The 21,812-nt window shown below is 42.6% G+C and overlaps 1 protein-coding gene across 1 annotated transcript in view; it reads right to left on the bottom strand.

Moving 5' to 3' along the window:
• Nucleotides 1–20,839, bottom strand: part of Efcab3 (EF-hand calcium binding domain 3) — a 34,496-nt gene extending 13,657 nt beyond the window's left edge. The window contains exons 1-7 of the mRNA XM_012948023.2: nt 20,826–20,839; nt 16,828–16,881; nt 12,517–12,570; nt 8,923–9,010; nt 7,603–7,679; nt 2,275–2,418; nt 357–428 (exon numbers count right to left, since the gene is read on the bottom strand). Coding sequence (XP_012803477.2) covers nt 357–428; nt 2,275–2,418; nt 7,603–7,679; nt 8,923–9,010; nt 12,517–12,570; nt 16,828–16,852 — 460 coding nt within the window. The 5' untranslated portion in view covers nt 16,853–16,881; nt 20,826–20,839. The remainder of the gene's footprint in view (nt 1–356; nt 429–2,274; nt 2,419–7,602; nt 7,680–8,922; nt 9,011–12,516; nt 12,571–16,827; nt 16,882–20,825) is intronic.
• Nucleotides 20,840–21,812: the final 973 nt, after the last annotated feature.

The following is a 21,812-nucleotide window of genomic DNA, read 5'->3' as shown; positions in this document are numbered from 1 at the left end:
ACTACATAGTGAACTCCAGGTCAGCTTGAGTTAGAGTGAGACACTACCTCAAAAAAACCAAAAAAAAAAAAAAAAAAAAAAACCAAAAAAACAAAAAACCAAAATCCCAAACAAACTGTATTGTCCTGCAGGAGGCCTTTAGACACAACCCAGTAACTGTCTGATATATTTAAGTTACAATTCTAAAACCACACCAATTTACTCAATTAATATTATTTTGGAGAAGCAGTACAAAGCTAAATCATAACCTAGACTTCACCTTCTTGATCTGTTTCCCAACTGCAGGCCTAAGTGGATAATGTTTCATTTAGCGGTAGCTACTCAACTTCTGTCATCTCAGTGACATCTTTACTTACCCACAGCATTGAAGAAGCGCTTTTTATCTGTTAACACTTTTATAAAGTCTGAGAAATTGATCTTCCCATCTCCTGCAATAGAAATCTAGTCAGAACAAAGGTAAGTTGCTGTTCATGTTTTTTATTTGGACAGGGACTTGCTATGAAGCCAGGCTGTCCTCAAACTTGCAGTCTCCCTGCTTTAGCCTCCTGCTTGCCAGGATTACAGGCATGTGACACCATGTCTGGCCAAGATTAATATGCATTAAGTATAAAAGTTAAAAAGCACCCTAAACCACCTAAAATCAGAGCATTTAGGGATGGAGATATGCTCAAATAAACACTGATTTCATCCTCTTCCTCTTTATCCTCTTTCAGGGCCTATGAATCCTAGGCTAGCCTGGAACTCACTATGTAGCACAGGCTGTCCCTGAGTCCCCCCCCCCCACTTCGGACATCCCAAGCCTTGCCACCAATCTTCTTGAAGTCATCTTGGCACAATTATACCAGTTTCTTGTAGCAAACAGAAGCAATGACAGGGTGTAAGCATTCCGCCAAGAGCTCCTAGCCACTTAAAAAAAATTATTTGTTTATTTATTTGCAAGCAAAGAGAGAGACAGAGAGGAGAGAGAAAATAAGAATGGGCATGCTAGGACCTCTAGCCACTGCAAATGAGCTCCAGATGCATGCACCATTTTGCACATCTGGCTTTATGTGGGCAATGGGTATTGGGGAATCAAACTCAGTTTGCTAGGCATTGCAGGCAAGCACCTTAACTGCTGAGCCATCTTTCTAGCCCCTTCACCACTTTTGTCCTTTGTCCAAAAGTGCCAGTTTTACAAGGCATTTAGCCATCTGTCCCTCTCCATCCCTATCATTCATATCATAACATATCTAAGATGCACCACATTTCCTTTAAAATTAAAGGAGAGTTGGGGCTGGAGAGATGAATTGGTGTTTAAGCACTTGCTTGTAAAGCCTAAGGACCCCAGTTCAAGGCTCAATTCCCCAGGACCCACGTTAGCCAGATGCACAAGGGGGCGCACGCGTCTGGAGTTTGTCTGCAGTGGCTGGAGGTCCTGGTGCACTCATTCTCTCTCTCTGCCTCTTTCTCTCTGTCTGTCACTCTCAAATAAATAAATAAAAATAAACAAAAATAATTTAAAGGAGAGTGAGTACTCTTAGAGGTGCGTGCTTGTTTCCACAAAAGAATAAAGAAATTTGGAAGATTAGTGGAAGTAAGTTATATCTTATTAGCTTATTGGGCTAGAGAGATGGCTTAGCACTTAAGGCACTTTTCTGCAAAGCCAAAGGATCCCAGTTCAACTTTCCAGGTCTCCAGATGCACAAGGGGACACATGTATCTGCAGTTCGTTTGTAGTGGCTAGAGGCCCTGGCGTGCCCATTCTCTGTCTCTCTCTGACTCTTTCTCCCAAATAAATAAATAAAATATATTAAAAAATGTAAAATAATATAAATTTGGCATAGTAAGAGATTAACAACAGCAATAAAACAGGATAATTTTAACAGTATACTATGATAAAGGTTATGTGAATATGGATGCTTTCTCTTGAATAACTCAAGAGAAATATTAATATTTTTGGACCACAGTTGACTGTGGTTAACTGAAACTATGGACAGTGAAACTGCAGATGTGGGGGGGCTACCCTTCCTCTTTTGTTTTTTTCTAGGTAGGGTCTCAGTCTAACTTGGAATTCACTATGTAGTCTCACGATGGCCTTACAGCGTTCCTCCTACCTCTGCCTCCCAAGTGCTAGGATTAAAGTCTGTGTCACCACGCCCCAGCTACCCTTACTTTTGTTTATCAAGTATTCTTTGGTAAACAGGCAGAATTACTTCGTTTATGTTATCACAGAGAGCAAAACAGATATGCACAAGAGTCTTTTATGGGGAAATAAGAGGAAATTAAAATACTCACGATCAAGATCAGCACATTTTAATTCATTATAGATATCATACTTGGTTAGACTCATTCCCAGCTTAGCTAAAGTGCACATCAGTCCGTGTGAATCAATACAGTCAGTTTTGTCCTTAGTGAAGAAGTTGTAGGCATCTTGGAAAGCTGAGGAAATGGAATTCTGTTAGTCAGGACACTTATTCAAAAAGAAATAGAGCTGGAGATCAGGGCTCACACCTGTACATTCCAGGACCTGAGAGGCTGAGGCAGGAAGACTGCCATTGAGTCTGAGGCCTGGGCTAAAGTGAGATTTCTCTATTTTATTTATTTATTTATTTTTGTTTTTCAAGTCAGGATCTCACTCTAGTCCAGGCTGATCTGGCACTCACTCTGTAGACCCAGGCTGGTTTTGAACTCATGGTGATCCTCCTATCTCTGCCCCCAGAGTGCTAGGAGTAAAAGTGTATGTTACCGCACCTGGCCTCCTTTTCTCTTTAAATGCCACTTTATGGACATTTTTTTGGTTAAAAATTTGATCATAGCCAGGTGTAGTGGCACATGCCTTTAATCCTAGCACTTGGGAGGCTGAGGTAGGAGGCTTGCTGTGAGTTTGAGGCCAGTCTGAGACTACATATTGAATGTAGGTTAGCCTGGTCTAGAGTGAGACCCTACCTTGAAAAACAAAACAAAACAAAACAAAGACAAAACCAAAAACAACAAAAAACATAAAAAAGAAAAAAAATTGATACTTAAAAAATTTACTTTTATTTATTTGAGAGAGAGAGAGAGAGAGACAGAGACAGAAAAAGAGGCAGATAAAGAGAGACAGAGAATGGGCATGCCAGGGTCTCCAGCTGCTGAAAATGAACTACAGATGCACTTGCCCCTTGTGTATCTGGCTTATGTGGGTCCTGGGGAATGGAATATGGTCTTTTGGCTTCATAGGCAAATACCTTAACTGCTAAGCCATCTCTCCCGCCCTATTTTTTTTTTTTTTGTTTTTTCGAGGTAGGGTCTCACTCTGGTCCAGGCTGACCTGGAATTAACTCTGCAGTCTCAGGGTGGCCTTGAACTCATGGCGATCCTCCTACCTCTGCCTCCCGAGTGCTGGGATTAAAGGCGTGCACCACCACGCCCGGCCATTCCCGCCCTATTTTTATATTATTTATTTATTTATCTATTTGAGAGAGCAAGAAACAAAGAGGGAGGGAGGGAGAGAGAGAGAGAGAGAGAGAGAGAGGGAGGGAGGGAGGGAGGGAGGGAGGGAGGGAGGGAGAGACAGAGAGAGAGAGAATGGGTGTGCCAGGGCCTCCAGCCACTGCAAACAAACGCCAGAAGCATGTGCCACCTTGTGCACATTGGCACCTTGGCTTTGCAAATGCCTTAAGTGCTAAGCCATCTCTCCAGCCCCTATTTTTATTTTTTAAAATTGTTTGTCTCTCCCCCTCTTCTTCCACTCCCGCCCCCTCAATTAGGATTTCATGTCTCATTTTTATTGTTTCATGGTGCTGCAGATCAAACCGAGGTGCTGGCACGTGCTAGGCAAGCACTCTCCCATGAACCGAGTGTCCAGCTTGAGCAGCGTATCGGTACAGACTCAGGTGGTCATTTCGAACTTTGGGTTGTAATCTATACTGTCAATTTTTGGTTTGTTTGTTTGTTTGAGATAGGGTCTTGCTGTAGCCCAGACTGACCTGGAATTTACTATGGAGTTTCAGGGTGGCCTCGAACTCATGGCAGTCCTACCTCTGCCTCCCGAGTGCTGGGATTAAAGGTGTGCGCCACCACGCTCGGCTTAATACTGGTAATTTTTTCTTTATACTGTTAATTTTTGTTGCTCAAAACAGTAGTGGAAGGGGGCTGGAGAGATGGCTTAGTGGTTAAGCGCTTGCCTGTGAAACCTAAGGACCCCAGTTCGAGGCTTGATTCCCCAGGACCCACGTTAGCCAGATGTGCAAGGGGGCGCATGTGTCTGGAGTTTGTTTGCAGTGGCTGGAGGCCCTGGTGTGCTCATTCTCTCTCTCTCTTTCTGCCTTTTTCTCACTCTCAAATAAATAAAATGAAAAAAAAAAAAAACAAACAAAAAAAGAAAAGTAGTGGAAGGGCTGAAGAGGTGGCTTAGCGGTTAAGGCACTTGCCTGCAAAGTCAAAGGACCTATGTCTGATTCCCCAGGACCCACGTAAACCAGATGCACAATGCGGTACATGCGTCTGGAGCAGCTGAAGGCCCTGGCGTGTCCATTCTCTTTCCCTTTTGCTGCCTCTTTCTTTCTCTCTCTTAAATAAATTAAGTAAACAAATAATAACAACCACCCCACTCTTAAGTCTTTAAAAAAAGTGGTGGGAGATGACATGTGGGAATGGGTGCTGGCAGACAGACACTGGACCGGAACCTAGAAGGTCTGTTCTGATTACTTCCGGCTTGCGCACTGATTAAGTAGGAAACAAGGGTATAATTTGGAAATGAGGAGATGTTGGAGACTTTGAGGCATTCAATAAATGCAGATAGAAAAAACTAACTTCTTATAGGAAAGTCATGGCAATTAATCACCTAACCTGACCCTAACCCTGTCTAGCTGCTGTAATTTATGGTTTGGTGTCTGCATCCTTGCTGGCATTGCTGATATTCCAGAGCACAAAGTGGTGCATGCGTCTGGAGTTTGTTTGCAGCAGCCAGAGTCCCTGGTGCTCATTCCCATATTCTCTCTCTCTCCTTGCAAATAAGTAAATAATAAAATATACATGTATATATATATATATATTTTTTTTTTTAAATCACCTTTGTAGTCTGGAAAATGCAAAGAGTGATCAAGGTCAGATTCGTATGGTAAAGCTGAGAGCTATAGGTGAAATACTTGCCTCACATGTGTGAGGCTCTGAGTTCTAAATGCACACACTGAGTTAGCATTGGAATTCTAGTGTTATAGTCTAGGTTCATGGATGCTGGATAGGAGTTATGAATTGAACAAAGGATAACAAAGATTTTATAATTTTAGATTCTGAGTGGCTACTACATGGAAATTCATTTTTCTATTTTATCTACTTTTTTACTTAAAGTATTTATAATAAATATTATATGTGTGTCAAAAAGAACTGAGAGCCAGGTGTGGTGGTGCACGCCTTTAATCCCAGCACTCAGGAGGCAGAGGTAGGAGGATCGCCGTGAGTTTGAGGCCACCCTGAGAATGCAGAGTGAATTCCAGGTCAGCCTGAGCTAGTGAGACCATACCTCAAAAAACAAAAAACAAAACAAAACAAAACAAAGAGTTAAATTCCATTTTTTAAAACTCTAATGTTTCTAAAGTGTCTTCCCCTGGGATTGAATCCAGGGCCTCATTGAAATACACCTTGAGCCGGTATGGGATTTGTTCTCAAGTAACATGTAGACACAGAAATGACTGTTGGAATTTTTTAATTTAATTATTTTACTAGAGACAGAGAAAGGGAGAGAGAGAGAGGAAGAAAGAGAGAGGGAGGGAAAGGGCGTGCCAGGGGCTCCAGCCACTGCAAATGAACTCCAGATGCATGCGCCATCTTGTGCATCTGGCTTACATGGGACCTGGAGGATCGAATGGGAATCCTTAGGTTTTGCTGGCATGTGCCTCAACCTGTAAGCCATCTCTCCAGCCTGGCTGTTGGAAGTTTTTACAGTCATGGACCCCGAAACACAGGAAGCCCAGCACATCGTGCAGAGCTGCATGTGGAAGGACAGGACCAATCAGGAAGTGGTGGGGGCAGAAAGTGGGCAAACCCTTTTTTTAATGGTTTCCACAGAAAAGAATAGGCAAGGGAAGATAAACAAGCTTAGAATTAGTTTGTTTGGCTATTGCTGAGGCTGGAGGGCAGTTCCTGTTGTCTGGTAGTGGCCCAGCTTCTGAGGGGCAAAAGGGCATGTGGTAGAGGTGGACTCTGCATTGGTTAGTGAGCATGCTCCTAAGCTGCTTACTCTCCCTAGGGAAGGAACAGAAGCTGATTGTGGTTGGCGAAGCACACCTGTGATCCAAGCGCTTGGGAAGCTGGGACAAGAAGACAGAGTCCTAGGCCTGTGTAGGCTACGTAGCAAGTTCACACTTATCTCTCAAACGGAGGGAGAAGCAGGGGATTAAAGAAGTTAAGCATGGCTGGGTATGGATTTTAGGAAGGCTAATGCTTCACTCCTCCAAATTTAGAACCACTTAAGGAACAGACTAGGAAAACAGAAGGAATTTTAAAAAATAAGGGCTGGAGAGAGAAAATATTTTATTGGCTGGGCATGGTGGCTCATGCTTTTAATCCCAGCAGAGGTAGGAGAATTGCCATGAGTCCAAGGCCACCCTAAGACTACATAATGGATTCTAGGTCAGCCTGGGCTAGAGTAAGACCCTACCCCAAAAAACACAAAACAACAACAACAACAAAAACCCAAAACAACAAAAACAGTTTTGTTTCTTCTTTAGTTTTCCTTGAGTTTAAGACCTTATTATAATGGGTATGAGAGAAGTGGCAGATTGGTAGAAAGAGGAAAAGAGAAAAAGCGGGGGGGGGGGAGGGGGAGGGGCTGGAGAGATGGCTTAGCAGTTAAGGCTTTGCCTGCAAAGCGAAAGGATCCTGGTTTGATTCTCCAGGACCCACACAAGCCAGATGCACAAGGGGGCACATGCATTTAGAGTTCATTTGCAGTGACTGGAGGCCATGGCGTGTCCATTTTCTCTCTCTCTCTCTCTCTCTCTCTCCACCTCTTTCTCTCTCTCAAATAAATAAATAAATAAATTTTTTTTTAAAGGGAGGGGGAAGGAAGGGAGAGAGGAGAGAGAGAGAGAGAAAGGTTTTCTCTTTTCTCCCTTTGGTGATAGGGTAGGTATAGATAACGCTTGAAATCTTGTATCTGCAACTAGAGAAGAAAGGGTCCAATGTATCAAAACCAGCTGGGTGTGTTCTCTCAAGGCTATAATTCTAGTACATTGAGACAGGAAGATTGTCTTGAGTTTGGCTACAAAGTGAGACCTTATTTCAAAAGTGAACAAATATAGGCTGGAAAGATTGCTCTTTAAAGTGGCTAAAGGCACTTGCTTATAAAACCTTATGGCCTAGGTTTGATTTCCTAGTACACATGTAAAGCCAGATGCACAAAGTCACACATTCATCTGGAATTTGTTTGCAGTGGCAGGAGGTCCTGGCACATCCATATTCTTTCTTTCTTTCCTTCCTTCTTTATTCTTTCTAACATCTATCATTTATCTATGTACCCATATACATATATGATAAGTAAATATATAAAAAATGAACAAAAGAATAAGTAAAATTTAAAAAGCTCTATGACATATTAAGGGCTGTTGCTTAGGTTTTAGTTTTTAGAATGATTCTCATTACCTTCCATTTGCAAAGGGCTCAACTTTTTTTCTTTGTGTTGTAATTGGCCTGGAAGACATCCAGATAAATATTTATCTCTGCAAAGAAAGATGAAAAGAGATGTAATACACATGAAACCCGCTAATGTTGGTCCCATCCATCAGTTTCTGCACAATGGAATGACACACTATGTGACCTAAGCCATCCTGTGACCATCACTTGCCAATACCTACTGGATAGACAGTGAGAAAATATTGCCCACTGAACTCTGTCTTGGCTCAATCATCCTTACCTCCATTAACAAAAGTCTCAGATTTCCTCCTTTTATAAAACCGGAATCAGAGGTTCAGAGATACTAAATAAATTGCTACCAAATCACACAGAGATGGCGAATAAAATTCAATTATATCTAATCAAGTACAACTTAATAATACATTAATTTAAAATTCATAATCTTACTTATATTTTAAGATGTTTTTGTTTATTTGAGAGAGAGAGAGAGAGAGAGGCAGAAAAAGGAGATAGAGAGTGAATATGGGTGCTCCAGGGCTTCCTGCCACTGCAAACAAACTCCAGATGCATGTGCCACTTTGTGTATCTGGCTTTATTTGGGTCCTGGAGAACTGAGCCTGGGCTGTCAGGCTTTGCAAGCCAGTGTCTTTGACCACTGAGTGTTCTCCCTTGCCCTTACATGCATTTTTAAAGACAGGGTTCCATGCATCCCAGGCTGGCCTCAAAGTCACTGTGCAGCTAAGGATGACCTTGAATTCCTGATACCTCCTGCCCCCACCTCCCAAGTACTGGGTTTACAAGTGTGTGTCACCACATCTGGTTTACTGGCTGTATTCGAAACATAGACTTTTTCCTCTGTTTTTATTTATTTATTTTTTGGTTTTGTCTTTTTGAGGTAGGACTGACCTGACACTCACTCTGTAGTCCTCGGCTGGCCTTGCACACACCAGGCAAGCACTCTTCCACCTCAGCTCATGGAGCTTTTGTGACTGTGTCTCACTAGGCTGGTCTAGAACTCTCAATCTTCTTGTCTCTCCTCTCTAGCACTGGGATTACAGGCATATGCCACTACATCCAGCCCTCTAGGGTATTCTGCGTCCTAACACAAACTGATCTTGCATTTGAAAGATCAGTAAGGGGAGTGCTATTTTTCCTTTTTCTTTTCCGTATTTTCTTTTTATTAAACATTCCTCTCTTAAATTCAGACAGTTTTCTTTGTAACTTTACCTCAGAACTGCATTCTAACTAGTTTCATCATTGCCTTTGTGGCATATTTACATGTTGCTTACTTTAATACTTCTTTGTATAATAAACACTTTCATTACCTACCTCTTACTGGGAAAAGCAGGTACTTTTAGGGGCTTCAGCTTAAATTTTGATTTAATTTCTGAAACTGGCATGCTGCTAGAGATTACGTCTGGAATTCAGAAGACACAATTAAGAATCAAGTCACAGATGAGTTAACTAGTTTGTTCTCTCCTTCCTTCTATCCTTGCTAGTTTCTGCTTTAGATTTTACTATGTAGTAAGGATAGCCGTGGACTCTCCACCCTCCCGCCTTAGCTTCTCTGGTGCTGGGAAACAAGAAGGCACCATCGTATGCAGTTTAGAGATTAGTTTCTTTATATTCTTTTGCAACTTTCCCAGCTCTATTCTGGATTTACGAAAGCCTAGGGCCTCAAGAAATGGCAGGATCTGCAAATTCAAGTTAGAATTATGTGCACACATTAGAGGGCCACACGGAGAGGTCATTTATTGTTCCCAAGATCCATACACAAAATCTCTTTGCCCCAGTTCTGCCTTTCAAATAATGCCACTTTGATCCTATAGCAGAATAAAGGCTAAGTAAAGAAAAAGCCAGACAAAGAAAAAGATTATCATGTTCTCCTGCATGGAATCAAATTCATAGAAGTGTACTTAGAATCATGAAGAGATATGTGGTGGTTTGATTCAGGTGTCCTCCATAAATTTAGGTGTTCTGAAGGCTAGGTTCCCTGCTGATGGAGACTTGGGAATTAATGCCTCCAGGAGGGAGTGTATTGTTGGGGGCGGGCCTATGGGTGTTATAGCCAGTTTCCCCTTGCCAGTGTTTGGCACACTCTCCTGTTGCTATTGTCCACCTTATGTTGTCCGGGGGTGATGTCCACCCTCTGCTCATGCTATCATTTTCCCCTGCCATCGCGGAGCTTCTGCCAGCAATGCAAACCTGACTACAACAGGATATAAGTTTAATAGCAGTGATTATTTTACAATGTATATGCATATCAGATCATCAAGTTTTATACCATCATAACAAACAGTGCTGTGTGATACAGATAACACATGCAGAAATATGTGGGAGAAGTTATTTAAAGGTAAAACTTATTTGTCAGGCATGGTGGCACACACCTTTAATCCCAGCACTTGGGGGGCAGAAGTAGGAGGACAGCCTGTGCTAGAGTGAGACCCTACCTCGGAAACAAAACAAAACAGAACTTCTGTATAAAACTAGAACATTTCATGTCACAATTGACAAAGAATAAAATGTTATAGCATTTCAAAAATACTTGCTTATTTGTTTCAATCTTCGATACCTACCTGGTGGTAAGTAGATTTTCTCAAGGTTTCCTTCTGGCCCACACATCCCTGCTCTGTCAAGGGTTTTTGTTTTTTATTTTCCCCTTATTTATTTATTTATTTGAGAGAGATATACAGGTAAAGAGAGGGAGGGAGAGAGTAGGTTTGCCACAACCTCCAGACACTGCAAATGAACTCCAGGCACATGCACCACCTGTGCATTTGTCTTACATGGGTTATGGGGAATGGAGCCCCAGTCCTTAGGGTTTACAGGCAAGCTCCTTAACTGCTAAGCAAGCTCTCCAGCCCCACACGGGTTTTTCTTGAAAGCAGATGTGGGTGTGGGTAGAGTGCTGCTTGCTAACTTGGTCCTCTTGAACAGGCTCTTCAACTGCTATGGCCTGTCTCGTCCTCCTCTTCCCCTGTAAGTAGTCTGAGAAATGGGGTCCATGGACCAGAAGCTGAGAGACAAGGCTTCCCCCGTTTTAGTTTTACTGCTCCAGTTACCTTTTATAAAGGTAGAGTGTATTAGGCGGTCCTCAGACAAGAAAACCGGGCTGCTAATTTGTGAATGATTTATTAATAAATACCATTTTAACCATGATGAAAAAAATGTTCCAGAATGTTTGGTTGGAATTTCTTTTTCCTAGGTCTTTGCCTCAGGGTCTGGGAAGCAGCTGTTTCTAATGAACTCAATCACACAGGGTTCAGGATCTTGAAACCTACCATAGAGCTGGGAACTTCAGAGATGCTCAACAACTTACGCACTTGAAAGATTCTGTGGAATTATCCTCATGGATCAAAATAATGGCTTGAAAAATATTTCTAGTCTCTTATTTGGTAGACATATATATATGTATATGCATACACACACACACACACATATTAAAAAGGACTCAGCATCAAATAAAATAAAATCCTGACACTTACCTACTTTTAAGCTGTTATACTAGCCACTCAGGGACTGCAGATCAAGAATCCAATAAAGGGGTTTGTTCCATCATACAACTATGACCTCATTCACTGCTCAGGCTCAGGCAAAGACCTAGGGGCTCTCTCACAGCAAACATGTTTTCAGTGTGGTTCATTTAGCACCCTCTGATACGGGAGGGTATATATTACAGAAGTACATTTTATACTGTTGAGATTTTATGTGGAGATCAAATTAATTGGAAAGCTAATTGGATGGAATAAGGATAATCTTTGCACAGTCTAAGCCTAGGGACACAGAAAACTATGAGCCTCGGGTGGAGCTTCTTGAAGACTCACAGCTTCTCCAAAGAGTTCCTGATAGAATAAACCTAAACAAACAACTCATGGTCTGGTCTGCTGCAAACTCGAGCTATGTCTTAGGTTCTGATGCCCCATTGCTTTGGCTACCTGAATCCAAATAAAAGCTGTGAGTCAGGCAGTCTGGGGAGCACTGGAGTGCATCCCCCCACCCCACCCCTCCACTACGTCATATTTTGCATGTTGTGTGTTCATTTCATGTCTACCCAAACACCTCCAGATGGTGTTGCAACAATTTCAGAGAAGGAGGGTTTTTTGTTTGTTTCATATTGTGTTAATACATTTTCATGAGTGAGTTAAAATTATTTCAATCAAAATGTTTCCCTTGAGTACAGTTCATCTTATTTTTTCCTTTTTAATGACAGAATGGTGGTTAAAAACCATGCCATTAACTGTAAGTCCAAAGGAGGGACAAGAAAAAAAAAATCAAACTCTCAAGTGCTTCCAGTTTTTAATATTAGTGGAAAAGTGATTTATAAAGAGCAATTAAAGCTAGGCATGGTGGCCTCCTTCCTTCCTTCTCTGCCTCCCTCTCTCTGTCCCTCCCTCCCTTTCTCCTTCCTTCCTTCATTAGGCTTTGTAAGCAAGTGCCTTTAACTGCTGAGCCATCTCCCCAACCCTTATATGTATTTAAAAAAATAACAATGAAGCCGGGTGTGGTGGTGCACACCTTTAATCCTAGCACTTCGGAGACAGAGGTAGGAGGTTTGCCATGAGTTCGAGGCCACCTGAGACTACACAGTAAATTCCAGGTCAGCCTGGGCTAGAGTGAGACCCTACCTTGAAAAACCACACACACACACACACACACACACACACACACACACACGTAATGAAAGTAGTAGAAAATGATATACAATGCCTGATAACCTGACAGTGTGATATGGACTACAAAGGCAAAAGGAACCTAGAAAAAAACAGCTAGAGGGAACACGTACGTATGGCAGCCTTACTGATTAGTAGGCAGAGGATGGAAACTGACAAGACAATTAGGGAAAATTACTACAGGATTAAACACTGAAAGTCAACACACCAACCCCTATCTGTACAACGGCTCCACATAAGGCATCACACTCACCGTTAATATCACAGGTGGTTCTCATCAAATTATGCAGACTCAGCATTGATTTTGCTGCAAGAAAAAGAGCCAAAATTAGATAAATTTATGGAGTTAAATATGAGTACAGTTCATCTTATTTTTTCCTTTTTAAAAACTTTATTTATGGGAGCAGGGTGTGGCGGTGCACGCCTTTAATCCCAGCACTTGGGAGGCAGAGGTAGGAGGATCACTGTGAGTTCGAGGCCACCCTGAGACTCCTTAGTGAATTCCAGGTCAGCCTGGGCTACAGTGAGACCCTACCTCAAAACACAAACAAACAAACAAAAAAAACCCACGTCATTTATGAGCTGGAGGGATGGCTTAGCAGTTAAGGTGTTTGCCTGCAAAGCCAAAGGACCCAGGTTCAATTCCCTAGGACCCACATAAGTCAGATGCACAAGGGGGCGCATGTGCCTGTAGTTCATTTGCAGTGGCTGGAGGCCTTGGCATGCTCATTCTCTCTCTCTCTCTCTCTTTCTCTGTCAAATAAATAAATAAAAATAAAAAAAATAAAAAAAAACCCTTATTTATGCTGGGTATATACCAGCAATTGGGAGGCTGAGGTAGGAGGATCACCGTGAGTTAGAGGCCACCCTGAGACTACACAGTGAATTCCAGGTCAGCCTGGGCTAGAGTGAGACTCTATGTTGAAAAACCAAAACAAACAACCCCCCCAAACAAACAAACAAACAAACAAACACACACCCTTTCTCTTTCTTCCTCTGTGCATGTACACATGCTTGGGTGTGCCAGGGCCTCTTGCAGCTGTAAGCAAACACCAGACATCTGCTCCACGTTTTGTTTCTGGCTTATATGTGTGGTTTGGGAATTGAACCCAGAATGGCAAGCTTCGCAAGAAAATACTTGCAAAGTAACACATCTTTCCAGCCCTATATCTTTTTTTTTTTCTAGATGAGTGGAAAACTGGAGAAAATACCAAGGTTATATGGGATCTCCATTTGAATTCATATTGTTTCTTGTGGTGTCTTAATGAATGTATTAAGCTCTGAAGGCAAAGACTGAAAAGCACTACAATCAAAACTGAAATCACAATTATCCATTTGCTGTAGTTTGAATGGATGACCCCAATATATTCAAGGCCTTATTAAAGAGTGTAATTTAGAGCTGGAGAGATGACCAAGCAATAAAAGCACTTGCCTGCAAAGCCAAAGGACCAAGGTCAATTCCCCAGGACTGAAGTAAGCCAGGTGCATAAGGTGGCACATGCATCTGGCATTTCTTTGCAGCAGCTGGGGGCTCTGGCGCACCTATTTTTCTATCTGCCTCTCTCTCTCAAATAAATTAACAACAACAACAAAAAAGACTGTAGTTTAGATCTGTAGCTTCCTAGCTGGAGGAGGTGTCACTGTGGGTGGATGTTAGGGTCCAGCCTAAAGGGGGAGCTGAATCCCAGCCCAAGATATGCAGAGTGCTTGAGTTCTGCCTGGGGTTCCCCAAGTGTGTTTGCTTGTGGTGGTGGCTTGTGCTTCTCTGTCTGCCTGGGCCTGTGAAGGGAGCCCAGCTTCTCCTGCCATTATGGAACTTCCCCTGGGTCTGCGAGCTTCAATAAATATCCCTTCCTCCATAACTGCGCCTGCTCTGAAGGTTCATCCCAGCGACTTGTGGCTGACTACTGCACCTTTCATCACTCCCCCCACTTTTAAAATGTGCATAGTTTTGTTTCCTAAACAGAAGAAAATGGCCTCTCAGGAGAAAATGGCTGCATTAGTTCCATTTCTTGTACCTGACTGGGTTTGTCCTAGCCAAATAAACCCATTATATGCTGTTTTAACATCAAGAAAGATCTGTGCAGGTTATGAAAGCATGGAAAACATTTGGCCATTCCTTTTGACTATGGAGCAATATAAGAAAATCTGTCCTTCAGAAAGAAGCACACACAAAAAATGATGGGCTGGAGAGATGACTTAGCAGTTAAGGTGCTTGTCTGTGAAGCCTAAGGACCCAGGTTCAATTCCTCAGGACCCATATAAGCCAGATGCACAAGGTGGGGCATGTGTCTGGAGCTTGTCTGCAGTGGTTAGAAGCCCTGGCATGCCCATTCTCTCTCACCTGCCTCTCTCTCTCAAATAAATAAATATAAAAAATTAAAAAAAACATTAAAAGTATTTTATTTGTCAGAGAGAAAGAGAGGGAGAGAGAGAGAATGAATGGGCGCGCCAGGGCTCCGGTCACTGTAAACGAACTCCAGACGCATGTGCCCCCTTGTGCATCTGGCCTATGTGGGTCCTGGGGAATCAACCTGGGTCCTTGGGCTTTGCAGGCAAATACCTTAACTGCTAAGCCATCCCTTCAGCCCTGGAAAATATTTTTATTGGGGAAGTGTTCATCTGACCTCTACTCTCTGCCCCTATCTATCTCCTGTCTTTCTGTTTCCGTCTCTTTCCTCCCCTCTCACCCCTACTTCTCGCCTTCCCCTCTTCTCTCCTTCCTTCCTTAGAGCTGAGCTCTTCTCCCTTCCTAGGTATTAGCTGGCTAGAGGCGGCCCTTACACCATCTTCAGATATTGCATGCAGCACCATGCTGGTTGGGAATGTGACAGGAAGAATTCATTTCCAGTCAGTAAAATACACTTCATATTTATACAGTATTTTCTAAGTGTTCATTAGACACTAGGTTGACATTCATTGTAATTTCAGAAAATCTCACTTAGGGGCAGGGGCGAGAACTCAGTGGGTAAGGGGCATACATGAGGACTTCCATTCAGACCCCTAGTGCCCGCATGAAAGTCAGCACGGTGGCACGTGCCTATAATCCCAAGCATTGGGGAGGTAGAGACAGGAGGATCCTTGGACCCTACTGGGTAGCAAGTCCAGCTGAATCAGTGAGTGGAGAGAGAATGAGGAAGAGAGACACCTGAAGATGACCTGTAACCTCCACACATGCACGCGTGTGCACATGCTTCCCCATACTTGCACCTGCACACAGAAGAGCTCACACCCAGATCTCGCTCACACACCCAGCACCCTCACACACCCAGCACCCTCACACACCCAGCTCTCACTCACACACACAGCACCTCACACACCCAGCACCTCACACACACAGCACCTCACACACCCAGCTCTCACTCACACACACAGCACCTCACACACCCAGCACCTCACACACACAGCACCTCACACACCCAGCTCTCACTCACACACACAGCTCTCACTCACACACCCAGCACCTCACACACACAGCACCCTCACACACCCAGCTCTCGCTCACACACCCAGCACCCTCACACACCCAGCACCCTCACACACAGAAAGAAGTTTCTCACACCTAACTTTGCAACCCAAGCACCTCTGAAGGCTGAGAGCAGTCCTAACTACTCACTATCAAATGTGAGAAATGGGGCTGCAGAGATAGGCCAATGGTTAAAGCACTTGTCTGCAAAGCCCTTTGGTTCAATTCCCCAGTCCCCACACACAGGCAGATGCACAAGGTGGCGCACGCGTCTGGAGTTCATTTTCAGTGGTTAGAGGCCCTGCAGCACCCATTGTCTGTCTTTCTCTCTCCCTCTCTCAAATAAATAAATAAACATAATTTTTAAGATGTCAGAAATACTAGCAGACACACACCACACATAAAAGGGAGGGAGAGGGAGGTAGGGAGAGACAGGGAAAGAGAGAGAGAGAGAGAGAGGGAGAGAGAGAATGAACTCATCAGGGCCTCCAGTTGCTACAAATGAGCTCCAGATGCATGCGCCACCTTGTACATCTGGCTTTATGTGGGTACTAGGGAATTGAACTTGGGTCAAAAATAGGGTGATAAAATCACAAACTATCTTTAGATAGAATTACCAAATTTTTCTTCTTTTAAAAAGTTTAAATTTATTTTTTTATTTGTGAGAGAGAGAGAAGAGAAAGACAAAGAGGCAGATAAAGAATGGTCACACCAGGGCCTCCAACCACTACAAATGAACTCCAAACACATGCACTACCTTCTGCATCTGCCTTATGTGGTTCCTGGAGAGTTGAACCTGGGTCCTTTGGCTTTGCAGGCAAGTGCCTTAACTGCTAAGCCATCTCTTCAGCCCAAATTTTTCCTTTTTAATTCTTACTTTATGAATACAGACATTTCCTATAATGGATATGCATTACTTTTTTTTTTTAGTGCTAGAGCTTGAACCTAGGCCTTTGCATATATACTAGGTAAGTGCTCTGTAACTGAGTCACATTCCCAGTCCCATGTATTACTTTTTATAGCCAAGAAAAAAAAATATAAAACACACATGTAACATCAAATTATTAATTTTAGATTGTATCATAAGTTTTCACTTACATTTAAACTTCTTCAGGCCCTCCATTATTGATTTTACTTTAACCTTCCCACTCCCTGTAAAAATGAACCACATTTATGTTTTTAAACTCAAAACAGTTAGTAAAGTTGTAAAATTACACAAACAACTCATTACATGAAACCTTATCTCAAAAAAAAAAAAAAGAAAAAGAAACACATTTAGATGAAACTCTTATAAATTTGATTTGGAATTTGTATTCATTTTCACTGGTAGGATGGAAAAAAAGGATGACTTTTTCAAGAAAATAAGTATCTCTATTTCTTTAATGTGGTTCCTCTTTTATGTGTTTCAAAGAACACTGGTAGTCTGTAAGTCATAAATGGCAAACGGGTACCACAAATAGAATCAGGTCTCAAATCTGGCAGCATCTTTTCCCAAGTTAGGTTGACTCTGTATATCTGTCTTATGAACTTTCCAGCCGTAGGCTTTTAACTTGGCTGTAGTACCAGGCGTGAATGACAATATTTTATTTTTATTTATTTTATATTTTATTTGTTTAGTTATGAGAGGGGGAGGGATATGTGGGCACACCAGGGCATCCAGCCACTGCCAACGAACTCTAGATGCATGCACCTTGCATCTGGCTTACGTGGGGTCCAGGCTTTGCAGGCAAGTGCCTTAACCACTAAGTCATCTCTTCAGCCCAAATGACAATATTTTAAAGTGAAGCTATGAAGAGAAATCTGTTGGCAAGTGCTTAGCATTAGAACAGGGAGAGAAGGACCCGCTCTTTGTTTTGACAAGTCCGTTTGATAACCAACACATTCAAAAAGGTGTTTTTGCTACCATCGAGGACACAGAGAATGTCCCCGTGACTGGAAAAATCTCCCTGAACTTGTTCAGCCTAGCTCTCTTCAGGAAACTCAATCTTGCCTAAATGTACCTCTATCTACAGTTATCACATTATTATTTTGTTTGTGTGATACTCCTTTTTTGTACTATAAGCTCTTTTCAGGACAAGGGTTGTGTGGTGGTTTGATTCAGAGTCCCCCATAAACTCAGGCATTCTGAATGCTAGGTTCCCAGCTGATGGAGTTTTGGGAATTAATGCCTCCTGAAGGGATGTATTGTTGGGGGTGGGCTTGTGGATATTACAGCCAGTTTACCTGTGCCAGTGTTTGGCACACTCTCCTGTTGCTATGGTCCACCTTATGTTGGCCAGGGGGTGATGTTCACCCTCTTGCTCATGCCATCGTTTTCCCTTGCCATCGGGGAGCTTCCCCTTGAGCCTGCAAGCCAAAATAAACCTCTTTCTCCTGAAAGCTACTCTTGGTCAGGTGATTTCTACCAGCAATGTGAACTGGACTGCAACAGGTTGTGATGCCTTTTTTTTTGTGTCATTAGCATTTGACATAGATGGTCCCTTCTGTTAAGAACTTTACAGTCTGTTCAGAGATCACAGAAGCATATTCAAAACGAAAGTCAAATGACTAGGTAGAATATTCTGTCTCTAGCAAATTTCTATCAGAATTCAGAGAAGAAAGAGTAGCATTTTGATCAAGGGTTGAATAGCAGTGGTAAGGCTTAAGAGCAACGAGTACAGGGAAGTGAAATGACGTTATGACTGGGCTGTAGGACAAATGAAGACGGGAGGGAGGAGGAACATTCTAGACAGGAAACTAGGAGCTGAGGGACAAAAGTGGGAGGAACAGATACTTTGAAGGAACCATGGTTTAATTCACGGTTTGTAGCATAACACAATGGAAGGAGTGGAGAAAGCTGAGGAGTCCATGTCGGTATGCCCCAGCGGGGCGTGTGTGTGTGTGTGTGTGTGTGTGTGTGTGTGTGTGTGTGTGTGTTGCTAGGAATCAAACACAGGACCCTGTGCATGATGCTGGGCAAATGCTGTACCCCAGCCTAACATACACACTTACCGTCCGGGCTAGAGCTGTATAGAAAGCGTTGGCAATGTCACGGAAGCATGGCTGAGGGAAATGGTACCTTCCCACAGGCTTAGTTTTCGTATGGGTCAGAACAACAACAACAAAACACAGTAGAAGACGTAAGAAAGGCAATTATAGGGCTGGGAGGTGTCTCCACAGCTGAAGACACTTGCTCACTCGTAAAGCCTGCCGGCCTGTGTTTGAACCCCCAGTGTCCACATAAAGCCATTTTGGTGGCACATGCACCTGGAATTTGATTGCAGTGGCAAGAGGCCTGGCATACTCATTCTCTCTCTCTCTCTCTCTTTCTTATAATTAATTAAATAAATAATATTCAAATATATAAAGATAGTTATTCAAGGGCAGGTGGGTAAGTCATATAACTGACTTAACACAATGTTAAAAATCTCAATGAACCAGCAAAGTCAACCAACTTCAAACTTCTGCTTTTCCTATGTCTCAGCCTAATACTCTTTTTTAAAAAAAAAGTATTTTATTTATTTATTTGACAGAGAAACGGGGGGGGGGAGAGAAAGAAAGAGAGAGATAGAGAAATAGAGATATGTAGATACAGAACGAGAATGGGCATGCCAGGGCCTCCAGCCACTGCAAATGAACTCCAGATGCATGTGCCGTCTTGTGCATCTGGCTAATGTGGGTCCTGGGGAATCAAACCTGGGTCCTTTGGCTTTGCAGGCAAATGTCTTAAGGGCCAAGCCATCCCTTCAGCCCTCAGCCTAATACTATTTTTTTTTAACTTTTTTTGTTTTATTATTTTGATTTATTTATTTGAGAGTGACAGACAGAGAAAGAGGCAGGTAGAGTGAGAGGGAGAGAATGGGCGCGCCGGGGCCTCCAGCCACTGCAGATGAACTCCAGATGTGTGCGCCTCCTTATGCATCTGGATAACGTGGGACCTGGGGAACTGAGCCTCAAACCGGGGTCCTTAGGCTTCACAGGCAAACGCTTAACCGCTAAGCCATCTCTCCAGCCCAGCCTAATACTCTTTAAAAATATTTTCATTAACTTACTTAAGACAGAGGAAGAGAGAGGAAGAAAGAAGGGAAAGGATGGACACACCAGGGCCTCTTGCTGCTATAAACTCCAGATGCATGCACCTCTTTGAGTATCTGGATTTATGTGGGTACTTGGGGCCTGAACCTGGGCCAGCAGTATTTGAAAGTGCCTTCAACAGATGAGCCATTCATCTCCCTCATCTTTAATAGTAGTTTTCCCTCTTTTGGGGCTACAGATATACCCTCAGGAACAAATTAGCTTATTTGTTGAACTTGTGATTTAAGAAAAGAAAATCCAGTTAAAATTTTCATAGATCATCTCTCCTCTTCTTCTTCTCCTCCTCCTCCTCCTTCTTCTTCTTTTCCTTCTCCTTCTCCCTTTCCTTCTTCTTCTTCCTCTTTTTTTTTTTTTTAGGTCTATGATTGTCCAAATGTGGCCCTGGACCAGGATTATGGGTACCACCTGGGAGGCTATTAGAAATGTAAAATCTTGTTGGGTGTGGTGGTGCACATCTTTAATCCCAGCACTCAGGAGGCAGAGGTAGGAGGATCGCTGTGAGTTAGAGGCCACCCTGAGACTCCATAGTGAATTCCAGGTCAGCCTGGACTACAGTGAGACCCTACCTCAAAAAACCACAAAAAATAAAAAAGTCAAACCTTAGGCTTTACCTAAGATCTGAATGGAAACCTGCGTTTAAAATTTTTTAATTTATTTTATGAGACAGCAAAAGAGAGAGTTGGCACTCCAGGGCCTCCAGCCACTGCAATCGAGCTCCAGATGCATGCGCCCCCTTGTGTGCATGTGTCACTTTGTGTGTTTGGCTTATGTGGGTTCTGGGGAGTGGAACCTGGGTCCTCAGGCTTTGCAGGCAAGCACCTTAACTGCTAAGCCATCTCTCCAGCCCCAACCTGCATTTTAACAAGATGCACCAGTGACTCAATTATACATGCCAATTTAATTATAGGGTTGGGAAAGAAGCACTGCTTAGATGATAAAAAATAACATCATTTCTGAGGATTTTCTATCCAGGATAACAAAATTACACTTCTAGGAATATACATATATATGCAAATCCTCACCATTAAACGTCAAATGAGGCATCAGATCTTTCATTTCTTCTTCTGTAAGTTCAATCCCTTCACTTGCTAGAAACTTGCCCAAGTTCTGGATGTCAATTGCTTCTCCTTAGGAAGAGTGAGAAATGAAGTTCAGATATGTTATGGAATTCTTTATAAAGGTTGATAAATACCATCTGTGCTTATATATCATTGCCAGGTAGATCTGGAATTAAAGGAGTTGGGGGGAAAAGAATCCCATGTCTAAAATTTTGCTTTGGTGTATCAGTGGTGCAAAGAAGAAAGTCCTCCAGGGGTTAGGATCTGACCAACGGGTTGTTGCAAAATCTGTCCCCAATTAGATTATATGTAGGTATTCAGCTTTATGCTTTCTTCTTTCTATCCTATTTGAATGTTCAATTTTCTTCTATATACCAGTTTTCTTCCTCCCTCTCTCTCCCTCTCTTCCCCTTTCTTCCCCCTCCCCCCTCTTTTAAAATGAGCAGTTCGGGGGGCTAGAGAGATGGCTTAGCAGTTAAGTGCTTGCCTGTGAAGCCTAAGGACCCCAGTTTAAGGCTTGATTCCCCAGGACCCACATTAGCCAGATGCACAAAGGGCACATATGTCTGGAGTTCGTTTGCAGTGGCTGGGGGCCCTGGCATGCTCATTATCTCTCTCTCTCTCTCTGTCACTCTCAAATAAATAAATAAAAATAAACAAAAAAAAATTAAAATGTGCAGTTTTCCTGTCCAAGTCTCCTTAGTACCTGGGTTTACAAGTATGTCCCAGTGTACCTTGAAAGACCCATGTATTTAAATTTACATCTTTAAATATATTTATATAAATACAATTATATGTATGAAACTTGCTTCTTTGGCTTCTGTGCATTCTAATCATTTCATTACTTGCAAGAAAACCAGAATAAAGTCTTCCTTATTCATTGTAAAAATATAACCACACTAAAGGTTGATGTAAAGGGAAAAAGATAATTCTACTCTACCACAGAAGTTG

Source organism: Jaculus jaculus, chromosome 9 (genome assembly GCF_020740685.1).
Source record: "Jaculus jaculus isolate mJacJac1 chromosome 9, mJacJac1.mat.Y.cur, whole genome shotgun sequence".
NCBI classification, from domain to species: Eukaryota; Metazoa; Chordata; class Mammalia; order Rodentia; family Dipodidae; genus Jaculus; species Jaculus jaculus.
This window is presented reverse-complemented; position numbering and strand designations above follow the sequence as displayed.